General features: G+C 40.4%; 1 protein-coding gene across 5 annotated transcripts in view; it reads right to left on the bottom strand.

Moving 5' to 3' along the window:
- The window catches only part of ical1 (islet cell autoantigen 1-like), a 43,523-nt gene that overhangs the window by 27,034 nt on the left and 2,216 nt on the right, over nucleotides 1-14,273 (bottom strand). For all 5 annotated transcript variants that reach the window (XM_088606709.1, XM_088606708.1, XM_088606711.1 and 2 more), the window contains exons 3-7: nucleotides 14,225-14,265; nucleotides 13,198-13,366; nucleotides 6,548-6,620; nucleotides 5,294-5,417; nucleotides 1,704-1,902 (exon numbers count right to left, since the gene is read on the bottom strand). In XM_088606709.1, coding sequence (XP_088462835.1) covers nucleotides 1,704-1,902; nucleotides 5,294-5,417; nucleotides 6,548-6,620; nucleotides 13,198-13,366; nucleotides 14,225-14,241 — 582 coding nt within the window. In that variant the 5' untranslated portion in view covers nucleotides 14,242-14,265. The remainder of the gene's footprint in view (nucleotides 1-1,703; nucleotides 1,903-5,293; nucleotides 5,418-6,547; nucleotides 6,621-13,197; nucleotides 13,367-14,224; nucleotides 14,266-14,273) is intronic.

Genomic DNA, 14,273 nt, shown 5'->3' with positions numbered 1-14,273 from the left:
GTCTCCTTGCCCTGTGATCAGCAATTAAGAACACGTAACTATTCTTAACAAAGGCCTCGTATCAAGCTGTACTTGTGAAACGGACAGGCCAGATCAACAGTTAAAAATGTGTTTTTTTTTCCACATGGCTCTCCATGTTGTGCCTTATTCAGCTGTCTTTTAAATGTTCCATCCATCTTCTACCTGCTTTGTGCAATTCAGGGTCACAGGGGTGCCAGGGTCTATCCCAGTAAGTAACAGGCCCAAGACCAGTTTATCGGTCCATCACAGGGCACACACACTCACACCAGGGCCAATATTCCCAGAATCCCCTGAACCTACCAGTATGTCTTTGGACTCTGGTCGGGAACATCCAGAAGACACCAACTCCACGCAGATAGCACACCAAGTCCGGAATCGAACCCAGGGCCACAGCGCAGCAGGGCAGTAATTCTGACCATTGCATCACTGTGTCACTCCTTTGAAATGTTCCCCAGTTTTAAAAACAAGGCTGGGTAGGGTAACACCCCATGAGGGAACATGTCTGACATTGTGACAACATAGAGCCAGCCAGTCAAAGCAGAGCAAAAATATACCTGGAGTGTTGCAGAAACCCAACAGCATTCTGGATGTATGCATGGATTCATTTCTTTTAATACACGCTAAGGATGAAGCACTAACCAAAAATATCTTATGCACACAGTCTCATGCAATCGAATTGACTGTTTCTGTGCTTCTGCACCTGATGGCTGACTTGGATCTTGTGGCTGTGATAATTCCCTCAGACAAACACAGCAGCTGGTGGCACAGAGGCATGGCAGATGGCTAACCTGCCTCACACCTCTTGGGTTCTGGGTTCAATTCTGGACTGGAGAGTTTTGCATGCCCTCCTCATATCCGCTTGGGATTTCTCCTGGTGCTCCCACATTCCAGAGGCAGGCTGTCTAGGTTAACTGCCGTCTTCAAAGAGTGTGCGCTCAAGAATCATGGGCCAGAGTCCATCCTGTTGAGGCTGCAGTGCTGCCTTGCAAGTCAGGTTGGCTAAACAGCTTTTTTGATAATAGACTGAACTGCACTGGCCTCTGGGACTGCACAATCAGCTTCATGACCACTGGATGCATATCTCCAGTGCAGTACAATTTAATGTAATTTACCCACTCATATGGTGATGTCACCGTGTCTCAGCGACTGAAGCATAGGACACCACTGAAATAGTGATTGGCTGAATGCGACGTTCACTGCGCAAAACTTAACAGAATTTTTCCTGCACATGTATATATATATATCTGAGTTTAAAATACTACTGCCACACAGCTACATTATTACCAAGAAATGTTCCTAACAGCTTACAAGCATTCCACTCTCTGTAACGCCACATTCACAGGGCTTTCAGGACATCTGCTGAATAGCCAGGATCAAAGTTGAGTACAGCCAGTGGATGAGCCCTAGACAGACCCGAAATATACCAAAAGAAAACAAAGGAATAATTCATCTGCTTTATGGATCCTGGAAATATTACTCTGGCTGGTCTGGAAGATAATGCTCGTTTCATTTCGAACTGCACCATTTCTCCACAAATACGGCTCAAATCCACTTTAAACTTTGCTCATCCGAAAACGTGAAGACTAACTGGACTGTGTGGTCTAGATCGAGGAGAGGAAGATCCGTGCAGGCCCACTGGCCCACTGGTGTGAGACTAGGGACCCTTCAATCTCTCTGCTCACCTTGCGGAACTTCTCCAGCTGTTTGTACGTGTCGGGGTCCAGCTCCTGGGACACGTCCTTCATCCAGAGCAGGGCGCCCCGATACTCGGTGCGGGCCTTCTCCATGCGCTCCACCGTGATCAGGCTGTCGGAGATGGCACGCCGCCGAAACGTCTCCACCTCCTGGTGCAGCCGATGCAGCGGAGTGCAAAGGGCCAGCCTGCAACCGAAGTGAGGGGGGGAGAGAAAGACACGGATTGGCCGCAGGCAAGGCTCCGTCTTCAAGAACCGAGATCTGATCTGACTATATATCCATCCATTTTCTAAACTCCTTTAATAATAATAATAACATCACTTTATTAACCCTTTACAATTTCTTGCATTAAGAAATATATTTCCGCATACCCCAGCTAGCTCTCCAATGAGACACACAGACAGGGAGAGAGAAGCTTGGGGTCAGAGCGCAGGGTCAGCCATTTATATGGCACCCCTAGAGCAGTAGGATTCCTCTGCCGGCCACGGGATTTGAACCGGCAACCTTCCAGCCACAGGCACAGATCCTTAGCCACAGAGCCACCGCTCCGCCTTGCAATACAGGGCTGCAGGGGTGCCAGAGCCTACACCAGCAAGGGGCACAAGGTGGGGTACACCCTGGACAGGACACCAGTCCATCATAGGACAGACAGTCACACCAGGACCTGTTTTCCCAAAATCAAATTAACTTACCAGGTTAATTACACATGCTGTAGTTAGCAACATAATTCAGTTTTCACAGTGTGGGAAAACACCCATACAACCTTCATGCAATCATCTTTTCTATTTATTTTTTTAAGCTTAAGGTGTGTATTGTCTAAATACCAAACAGAACTGATTACTACTTACTCTGAATTTCAATATTCTAAGTTATAAATTAAGGTTCTTTTCCATGAATTGGGCTAAACTAATGAATCATTGCCCTGAGTTAATATGACAAAGGGAATTATCATAAAAAAGAATAAAGAACTACAACGTTATGTTTCATGTCTATCTGTAGACTGACAGATAAAAAAGATAGTACTTTATATTACAAACTTTGACTATTATAAATATTATAAATGTATATAATTTAATCGTACAGGTATATAATTAATTTCTGCAAATACAATGTCTAAGTCAATGCCATTGTTTAAAAAATGGAAAAGATATATCCGACTACAACCACAAAAACACATACGTAGGCAGTGGAACCTTCCATCTCTCTCAAAATGGACTTGTCTGCTTGCTTGTGCTAAAATTAGGCTATTGCACACCATCAACTCCTCTTTAAAGTGCACTACTTAGTGTTATCTTCCAACACCCCCTACGCAACATTCAGCAGAGAGACACTGCCACAACACAAGTCTTGTGCATTTAGAGACATTCCAGAATGTTTCAAGTACATTTCCAGTAAATGCATAGATACAGGATTTGTGAACAAATTTAAGTATCGTCTAGAAACGGGGGTTTCTGAGATAAAACATATTTTTTTTAACCAGAACCATCACCAGAATAAAAAGCTCCCATCCAACTGTTCCTACGGTTCACCTGTTTCTGGAGAGTGATTAATTAACCAACTGTATTTATTGAAGGGAACTGTGTCCTTTACAGTGGAACTCATAGGTGTTCCACATTTTTGGATACAAATGATCTGTAAAGTTAACAAATCACCTGCTGAACTGATCAGAACAAAAGTGCACATAATCTCTTAGACCTTGACAAATGATTGCTGTTCCATAAAACTGCTGGACTGGGGCTCCCATATTGGAAACAGAAAGCTAGAGGATACTTATCTAGGCCAGCAATATTCACTCCTGGTCCCGAAAACACTACTGTATATATTTCACCAGGTTTTATAGGAAACCGATAAACATCAATTAATGAAGACCTAATACAGACCTGGCAACACAGACCAACAAAGTGCACAAGTGATTCACATCAAGTCATTAAGAGTCCTTTATTTATTCATTAAGTGTCAATTAGAGTCTGGTATGTAATCCAGAACATGTGGCAGACCTCCAGCAGTGGATACTAGTGTTCTAGGCTAAGACTGAAACACAGAACACACCTTCTGTCACATGGAGGAAGATGTTATTTCTCTCGGGCTTATGGGAACAAAGCTTCCACCAAGATAAAATACAATTAGCATGCAAAACATAAGGATGTGAACTAAAACAGAGTGCAGGCAATACCGCCTGCTCTGTTTAAACAGAGACCATATCTGCCAAGCCAACGGTATGAAAAAGAACATTTTAATTGTTATGGCTAGCAGCTTCATGCATGACAACAATCTATGCGATATCTTTAATTTTAGTTTCTCTGGGTGGTCCTTTTCTGTGGGAAAATAAAAAGGTACTTCTGGTCCAAGGCCTGCTTTCGCATAAACACAAACACTCCCGACTATTAAATCCAGAGATTCGAGGAAAATCACCACGTGGCCTACAGGAATCTGCTACAGATGTGGCACATTTCAAGTAACCAACGACACCACCTTAATGAGAAGGCCTGATAACATCTAGAATGAAACTGATGGCTTGCATGCCTAAAAACAGCTGATAATTGATCATTTTTGTTTTACACCCACAAGCGCATCTTCAATCTCCCTGCATTAAAACCAAACTAGCCACTTAGTGAAGGTGAAATATACTCCTACACACCAAACAGAAGTTGTCTCAAGCGAGCAGAACAATACAATTGGCACACCCACCTACTTGCACGCTAAGCTGGAAGAAACACAATGAGCTTATGGAAGTCATGTGGACCCACAGCAGAAGGTGTGGGCTTTCAGATGCGTGTCAGATTCAGAAAACAGACATTAAACACCCCACAGCATTACCTGGAACAGTAGCCAGTGCCACAGGCCCAATTAAAACAAGTAACAACATCAGGACAAATCTTGGCTGCTTCTACCTTAGCCTTTGAACTGCTGATCACAGAACCAGAATTAAGGGAAATCTTGGCATTTTGGTAAGTGTGAACTAATAAATACAGGAGACAATGCCTCATTCTAGCCAAAGACATCCAAAGACCCTAAAATGCCTGGAAATTATGTTAGGGCCAGACAGCGTTAAAATCTGCTCCCCATCCCACATAACGTCCTAGTCTGAGTGGTTAAATACATATAATAAGTAGTAAAGGAAAAAAAGAAAGGGGTCTGCTATATTTCCCTTTGCTCCTTGTTCTCTTTGTCTCAGTGTTAGATGGTCATTGTTACCAATTAGAGATAGGGCTCTGAATTTGAATCTAGCCTGTCCACAATTAGAACAAGTTCATCAAAACATCACGGTAGCCCAAACGTCATCTCAGAATTGGCCTTTTTTTGTCTTCCTAAGTGATTTAAATCGTCCATTTATGCAGATCCGTAAGACGAAGTGCATGCAGTCAAATGAGGCAGATGTTTCCATAACGTTCTGTCCCTTTGCCTTTAACCACCTTCTGTCCTTTCAAACACTGAAAACCCAAGACCCAGTGTTATCTGTGGAGCATCTCACCTCAAACACTCAGAATAAATAATGTGCAAAACCGGGAAGTAAAGTGCATTGCTCTAAAATGGAAGGTTTTATTGACTTCAAGACATTGAATGTCGGCAAGCTGACCTTTGCTTTGCTGAAGTACAGAGGGCCTTGCTAGTGGCATCCATCATGTTGCCCGCTTTGGTTTTATCGTGTTCGGCCTGGAATCGCAGGAACAAGCCCAATTCATTTTCCTCTTGGGATAAATCTGCCAGCAAAGAGAGAAATTATTAAATCTGTCGAGTGGAATCTCGATTTCAAGATTATCTCAAAGTACTGCACACTTTAATTCACAACCTAGAAGGCCGACAGCTAATAAACCGCCTCTCTTAATAACTGGGCTTCTCCGTGCTCCTTTAAAAGTGATTCTGCGATGCTTAGTGACATGTAGTTCCAAAGTCGAGGAGATGTGAATTTAAATGCCCCAGCCCTCTGTTATTTCAACTGCAAACGCAGAAATGTATTCAGACAGTCTGTGAGCAAGCCAGGAGAAAACTGTGAAGGCTGCAGGTTAAAAAGACAGCAGTCGTTCGAATTATAAATCAACTACAGCCAAGAAAATCTGATGGGTTTGTTTTTATTTCTTCTGAAAGATTTAAAGATCAAATGAAGAAAGATGAAAAGAAAGGCTATAAACAAGAGGAAGCCAATTGGACACTCATATCTTATATGATATTCAACTAAAAACATTTATAAGAAATCTTTTGTCCCCTCTAGCTTACATGATATCCCTCTTCCTTAAGGAATGGCTACATTCCTTCGCCATTCCCTCTGTAAATTTGTTGTACTATTTTCACATCAGTGGAAGGGACCAGATGGTGTTCACCCCTCTGTTTACATACTTCACTAGAACTTCCATGTAATTCACAAGTAGTTACATTAGGAAAGTTCATGTCAGTGGACAAATTCTGCAGCAATCTGGCCAAAAACTAGAATTCAAGAATGTGGGTGGGACAGTTTTTGAGAAAAACACCCCATTAGGCTAAAGACTAAACAGGATTTAGAAAAACAAAATGTACACTTTTGGACAAAATTACTTTACACCCTCTTATTACAAATTAGATTTCTTTCAGGTTAAGGTTGCATGCATCTCTAGTCAAGGTTAATGTACAGTTTGAACAAATCCAGATCTTAAATACTTGATTAATGAAGACCATTACCGAATGTTAATCAGAGCATCCTGTTACTCATCTCTCAACATAATTCACACAAAGTCTGCTGAATCAATCTACATCCCACAAGACTCCAGTATTCTCTAATGGAGACCAACCCGCCTACCCTCTAATGCTCATCGTAGCAATAAATGTTTTTTCTGCGCCTGGCCTGGCGGGTACTCACGAGTTATCCTCTGCTGATACTTCTCGATCACTTTCAGAAGTTCAGTGCATGTCGCCTGCACAGATCGAAAAAACTGAAACGGAAAAAAAGAATAAAGGTTAATTTGCAAAGTTTCCCCATAGCCACCCATGTTGTTCATGAAAACCACTGTTACATTCGGTAAGAGAGTGTTCCTGGTATAGCATTATACATTCATACTACAAGACATCTACTCAGATTCCAAACTGAAACGCTTCTCGAAAGCTCATACCCTTTCACTGCCTGCAAGGTGAGTTAATGTGTACACGGCTAGTTCAGTTATATGTTGCTTTTTGTGATAAATGTGCATTTTTTTCTTAAAAAAAGATTTACAGCCTGTACATACTATGCTTGTATAGAACGATTGTATTTATTAAGAACTGAACAATTTACTTTTATTGTTTCCTATATGACGGAATACTTAATTCTGCTGTGCTGTCTTATATAAAAAATTTCAAGAACAGCCGTGCAACTACAGTGCCACCTACATACTCATTTGTCCAAAGAAAAAAACATCTTATTTTCCTGTATTCACATCTAACAACACTGTCTTATTTGTTTTGCGGTTGCTAAATGTTATAAACCGGAATCACGTATTTTCCCTTTTGTACTAGTTGGAAATGGCTAACTGTTTCTCAACTTGGCTATAGACCCAGTGTTAGCACCTGTGGGATGTGAGCTATGTCCACTTTACTCAGAAATATGCCCTTCTCAGAAATATGCATGTCTCGGAGCTTTCCTCTTTGCAGAGAAGCAAACTAAACAGTGATTGACCGAGAGATATGGATTTCCCTGACAACACTTCCAATTTTACAGACACTAGGCCAGTCACTAGGGTCACTGTTGCATGGCAACCCTATATATCTTCTTGTATGTTTGTTTTTTTTAATCTCCCAAGTACAGTTCTACATCTTTAACACCTCTGGTCAACTGAGGTTTCATAGTATCATTTCATATTGGCAAATTCTAACTTAAAATTGAAGAAAAAAAAGACTTCTCCTATATTTTTAAAACACATATATCCAGCTTTCTCAGGAGTGGGGAAAATACACATTTTTGACCGCACAGGAAAAGTCAAGTCATTTGTTTCCTTTACAACAAATTAGAAACAGCCTTCTAGAAAACCAGACAGACAGCTGTTTTGTGCAATTTTTCACTGCTTCCCAGACTAGTTTCCAATTAATCCTTTTACTGTTCAACCAGTTGAAAAAAGTGCCAGGTAGTCTGGTCTCACCAGATGTGATATGCAAAACTCGGTACACACAGTTAAACTGGGAAAACCTGAAGTTAAATTGAGATCTCTGGTTAGAAAATCTGCCACTTATCACACAGTCAAAATTGCAAATGGACTATGCAATATTTTACCCCTACAGTCACAGGAAAATGAAACTAATTTTTATCAACACTGAATCTATATAATGTAGAACTTTCTGTACCATCAAACCATATAAATAAAAACCCTGGACCAACACCCACAGACAGACATGTTGCCGTCTCTGCAGTAGAAAGTGTACTGTAATTGTTTTCCAGACTAGCAGACATCAAGGATACCAGCCTGCATGGTAACAGAGCAGGAAACTGGCTTTAATCCAGGAAGGAAACCAAGACTGAACACATCTGATTGTCCTGATTTGGCTGTACGAAACGGGACAGAAACTCCGGCCTTCAAATAAAAAGGCATCTGGATTTTTACTAACTCAAGGACCTTGCATACACAACATGACTTGTTCAAACACATCTCCCAAAATACCAATATATCTCAGATTCACATGAAATGGGCATACTGAGCTATATCTGCGGACTTTACAGTGTCCTTCGTAGTTATCTACATGTCTTAAGCTTGAATTAGTATTCATTTAAAGTTTGAGAGCTCTCAAGTATTAACGGCATTTTCAAATGTTTAATGAAAATATAACGCAAAACATGAGAATCTTGCAAGGGATCTACCTGGGTATCAAAAAAGAGTTTATATAGACTATTGGAACAGATTTTATACTGGAGAAGCTAAAATCTGTCCAAAAAAAATAAGATAGCCCTATTAATATATTTTTGGCTAAAAAAATGCAGCAAAGAAACTATGTTTTTCTAGACACCAAAAAAAAAAATGAACAAGCAATTCCATTAAAATAAAAAACAGACTCTTCCCATTTGCTAAATGGTTTAGATCTGTACCTATGATCCAGGTTTTAATTTTGTGTGCAAAGAACCTGTTTTTTGGAAATATTAGATCTGCGATATCGCAGACGTCATTAGGTTTTAATTGCAGTGGGGTTTGCGATTTTAGGTGCAGAGTTGTATCTCAGATACAATAAGAGAAAGTGGGTGCTGTAGCTGTAGCTTTGATTCATAAATAACCCTGAGTCATGCCACTTCATTTATCTGCTCAATCGGTCTTCCCTGTGAAGTGCTCAGATGATCTGTTTCTGCAATTCCTTTTTCTATTTGTGGCAGAGACCTAGAGTACTTCTATATACAATCAGAAATTTACCTTGGAATGTTATTTTTGAAGTTGGAACGGCCTGTTTCCTTTGGGTACCAACCAACTTGAACTCTTCCACTACATGAGCCTCAGATACCGCACCAGTCAGCTGACTTTGTGACACACTTTTGTTGTGCATCCCTGCTCTGGAACTCTGCCTGCCTTCACCCCGCCTGACGATATATAACTCCAAGGTGAAAACACTTTTCTTCTCTCAAGCTGCCCCATCGCCACTATTCTTTTAAACTAAAAACTTCATCGCTGCAAAGGACTGAACCTCACGTAACTCTTTTTCTTGAAAGATAATTGTTTTTTTCCAAAGCCGTGGCCTTAGAGACAGTACCGGATTACCCTTTAGGCACAGTGCATAGGGCCTACTAAATTTTTAGGGCTAGTGTTTTAGGAGGGAAACACTAGTGACTAATGAAAAACGAGCTGAAACAACAGGCTTGCGAACGACTCTAGATGCTTCAAACCAACTATCATACGCTGTCTAGCAGCTGTTCTAGAAACTAGAAGTATCGAAGCGATGGTCGCCTGACTCCCTCCATCCATCAAGTGGTTTAGAATTAGAATAGTTTAAAGTGTATCATGTCAATCAACATAATTCAATTGGCGTTTATCCCTCTTTTTGCACATTTTCGAGTGAAAGTGCCTAGGGCCTACGGACACCAAAATCCAGCCCTGCTTAGAGACTTCTGACCTCCTGTATGACGCCCGGCTTAGAATTCAGAACCACTTCTGTCGTTTTAATTTCATTTTGTTTGAATTGGAATTACTGGAATGTTCCTGTTACTTCTGTTACCTGTCCTTCGGTGCCGTAACCTCACCCCGGGTGGTCTCCACAACAAAGCACTGCATAAAATACAAACTGAAACTAACACCCAAGGGCTGTGGAGGCAGAACCAAATTATCAGCACTTTGATATGAGCTCTCTTGGAAAAAAAACCTGTTTGGTAAGACCCAGCACAGAGCCAGCAGTACAATATTATCTTTACTCTTGAATGAAAGAGTACATTATGACGACTATCTTCCAGAAATGGCCAAATATTTCCCCACTGATGTTGTAATTTCTCTTAGCAGCTCCAAGGAATGGAAAAGAACACATTTAGATAGCAATTTTCTCCATTCTGACCAAGACATAACAGCCGAGAGTCTCTTATTCAAAAGAACAAGCACATCAGGGTACATGCTACAACAGATATAAAGTTAACATTGTACGAAATGCATCTGTGCTTACCAATATAGTGATTGCGACACAAATTTTTCAGTTTGTCTTACACAGAAAATCTGTATGAGGGCCCTCAGCCTGTAGCACCTGAAAAGAATCGAACCACCTTGGATGTCATTTGCCTGTTTCCATTAGTCTTCATGTGCTAAAATTCAATCATCGGAGACTCCCATCCTTAAATCTCGAAAAAGAAAAACAGCCTCCTCTCAACCGAAATTTTTTGCATTTCCAGTCATTAAACATTCCCAAATAGAGTACTTGATATAAAATCTAAAATCCAGAGTAAAGGTTAATAGCAAGGGATCACTTTATTGTTTGCCAAGCTCCTAAATGATGATTGTATCTTGTTTTCAGTGTATGATCCATCACAATTACACATTTCCAGAACACAATTTTACTTCGACATAGCTTTGACTACTTTGGCTGAAAAGGAGTATACAATGTTTGTTTTTTTAAAGAAAATAAAGTACAGACTAAACTGGATGTCATGTGTCAGCATTATACCAAATCCGGTTTGATGTACTTTTAAGTGTTAGAAATATAATCAATATATTATGTGTCCTTTCTGAAGTAGGGAATATTCCAAGGAATTATATGTATCAGTGTGGCACAGTAGTTATCATTGCTGCCTTGCAGTACTAAGACACTGGGTTCAATTCCAGACCTGAGATGCTATTGGCATGGATTTTGAATGTTCTCCATATGTATGTGTGGGTTTTCTCCTACAGCTCAGAAATGTACTGGTAGGTTAACTGGTGTTTGAGAAAACTTGCCCTACGTACAAGTATGTGCATGTCAGTGTTTCGCATTAATGTGCGACAGTACAGACTGAAAGCAGCATTTGGGGCAATCTGCATTTTTCCAGAACAAGAACAATTAGTATAAAATGCTGTTTTTGTATTGCAGAATCACACAAAAAAACAATCGTTTTCAATAAAATAGTAACTTTAAGAAATGTACATATGTGCTACTGTACTTTCAGCACTACCAGATTCTACTCTGGGCAGTACATCAGCACTGCTAGCTTCATGTGACTACAAGCACAAAACAGAGCTCTGATATGAACTGCTTTTTGTAAAATACAGCCACAGAAGAGGCACTGTCGTTTCATCTCAGTGCATGATTCAGAGCCCTGAATGCCAATAAACCACGTTTTCATCTTCCCAGTGTTCACAGCTGCAAAAGCACCCGATGAGTTGGAAAGCAATTACTCTGCTTTGCTCGGATACCTAATGTGGTGAATACAAAAATCTCAACACGGGAGATTCCAAGCGTCTTAAAATATTTCAATGATTTACCATCATACAAACCCTGAGGATAATTTCACCATGCGTGTAAAAAATATCGGCTTTTACCCTGTTATAATTCTACAGACTACTTTCAGTCTGGTTGGATCACCTGTATCTGAAGCACCTCTAAATCAGCACTTAATTATGTTCATAATTAAGGCAATAGCAAAGACTTTAATTAGTTAAATTAGAAGTCACTTTCTTTAACCATTAAAAAACATATGCACTTTATTCCCACTTTTCTTATCAATTGAGGCGTGCAGAATGAACTAAGGAACAATCAATCCCCGTAACTACAAAGGCCCGCTCCTTCAAAAAGGGATAACGCAAGCCTGCTTGCTAGGAAAATTAACCACTCACAGGTGTAGAGCAAATGCAAGCACATAGGCTCGTTGTTTGTTCCCAGTCATTTCAGACATGGGTTCTGTCTACGTTGGGGGAACAAAGTCTGCAAAATTCCATCAGGAGTACGCGTGACACATGGCAAAGAAAATAAAATTGAACCTTCTGCACTTTTGCCCTGTATTTGCTACTTTGATATTATTCAGGGCTACATGGCATGAGCCATGAAAAGGGATCTCCACCCCAGAGTGATGACTGATACGAGCAGTCACCCTTGAAGGTGAGAAACTAAAAAGGGAGAATTTTTTCCCCATTTTTTCCCAAATGTTCCTCATTTCTAAAACTGAGGAATTATTACGTTGTAATTCCTCAGTTTTCTAAACCAAAATCGAGGACGTGTCGCTCATTCTTGTTATTATATTGCTTATCACGGATGATCTCTCCTACCCCCTTCATTTCCATTTCCAACTGGTACCTTCAGGGAAACCGTTTGAGAATGCCTGTGGCCAAAAAATGTGCTCAAGAGATCCTTTCTTTCCTGTGCAATCGGTATATTAAACTCAGCTCAGTGACTTCTTCCTGTATTTGGAAGCTATCGGAGTGTAATGGTAATGTAATATGGGCACAATGAGATATGCGTGTCTATGTATTGTTGCATGTTTAGGACATATTGTTTGTTTTAATGTCTGTTTATTTTATGCTGAGCGTCGTTTCTTGGCCAAAGACAGTTTTTCACCCCTTTGGATGGACAAAGTTATATCTTATTTAATTACAACTGCATCCCAGTAAACTACTACATCTGTTCTTTTTCTTTTCCCGTTTACAACCGTTTTTTGTGCAATATATGCCAGGGTCCCGTGCAATACATTTATATTTATATCTATATTTATATTCATATGTGCAATATGATTTTTCTGCGTACTGTTCTGTTCTAGTTTGTTCTTTGTGTGTCCTGGACTGTGGCTCTTTTAGTGCACCCCTCACTGTACTGATTGTATTGTATGTGTTGTATTATTATTATTATTGTATCATTCATTACACTGTGGCTGTGTTGTCTGTGTTAAGCTGCTGTTGCACTGCAATTTCCCTCACGGGATCAATAAAGTATCTATCCCCAACCAGCGGTGTGCGCACACGGTGTACTGGGAGGGGTGATAGTCAATCCAGTACCATATGGGAACTCCTGCTACCCTTAATGCATCGCTCAGGTCCTGTCTCAACAAAAAGACACTGGTACTGGATGACAGGAGCACTTCCTGCCGAAGCAGCCAAACCTGGGAAAAACTCTTACCTCTAATTTCGCGTCCAGGTCGGCGTCAGACGCCACCACGTGCTCATCCTCCTTCTTTCCGGTGGCTTTGATGAGGACCTGCTTGGTCTTCCAGAACTTCTTCTGCATGCGAGCCATGACCGAGCTGTCCTCACCCAGGACGTGACGGCTGTAGGCATCACTGGAGTAACTGAGAAGACGACACCGGTTAGGTTTCGGTCAACGCCCGTGCGTCAAGGAGACAGCACTGGTTAAACAGTGGTCTGAGGGACCATCTGAGGTAACGTGCAAGGAAGTACAGGGAAAGAATAACGTAAATTGCCATTTGTCTAAATAAATCAGCTCATTTTATCTTGCCAGGCTAGGTCAAATACTATTATGTTCTATAATGGACTCACAATTGTACATACAGTACTGTTATGACTGTACATAAGATTCAATAATTACTTAAAAGAATAAGAAATTCAATAGTTTATTAAAAGACTTTTAATAAAGTGTTATATAATACATAATATAGTGGTGTAATACAGGGGTCAGGGGTCTGAGCACACACTGTTTGCAGATTTAACGGAGTGGAGCGATGGTTCGGGTTCAGAACTTGGGACTGGAAGATTGTGGGTTCAAATCCCAGGTGAGAGACTACTGTTGCACTTTTTAGCAATGTACCTCTTAACTGCTCCGGTAAAAAAGCCCAGCTGTACAAACGTGTTGGCCAAATGAATAAACTTGTAAACGATAAGTAAATTATAAATGCTACATTAAGCAATAATAAGTTTCTTCTTTTCTCCTAGGAAAAAAACATCCTTCATTCTTTCAAGTGACAGTGGACACTTTAAGGGATTCGGTATATACTATTTTCTCATTCTTGAACTGTGTGAATGTACAAGTATGTATGTATACAATGTTAATTTTTGTACTTGCACACTAGTTAGTAATTGTGTTAAAAAGGGCTTAAAAGGGAACAAGATATTTTCTTGTTCTTGATTATTGGTAGTTTGAAAACGTGAAATGAACAGGCAAAGTTAATGAAATCTGGTGCCATACATACCCATAGTGACTCTCCATTATAACCGTTAATGTGTTTCAGTTCTGCAAAG

Source organism: Lepisosteus platostomus, chromosome 14 (genome assembly GCF_059453375.1).
Source record: "Lepisosteus platostomus isolate fLepPlt1 chromosome 14, fLepPlt1.hap1, whole genome shotgun sequence".
Taxonomy (NCBI): Eukaryota; Metazoa; Chordata; class Actinopteri; order Semionotiformes; family Lepisosteidae; genus Lepisosteus; species Lepisosteus platostomus.
This window is presented reverse-complemented; position numbering and strand designations above follow the sequence as displayed.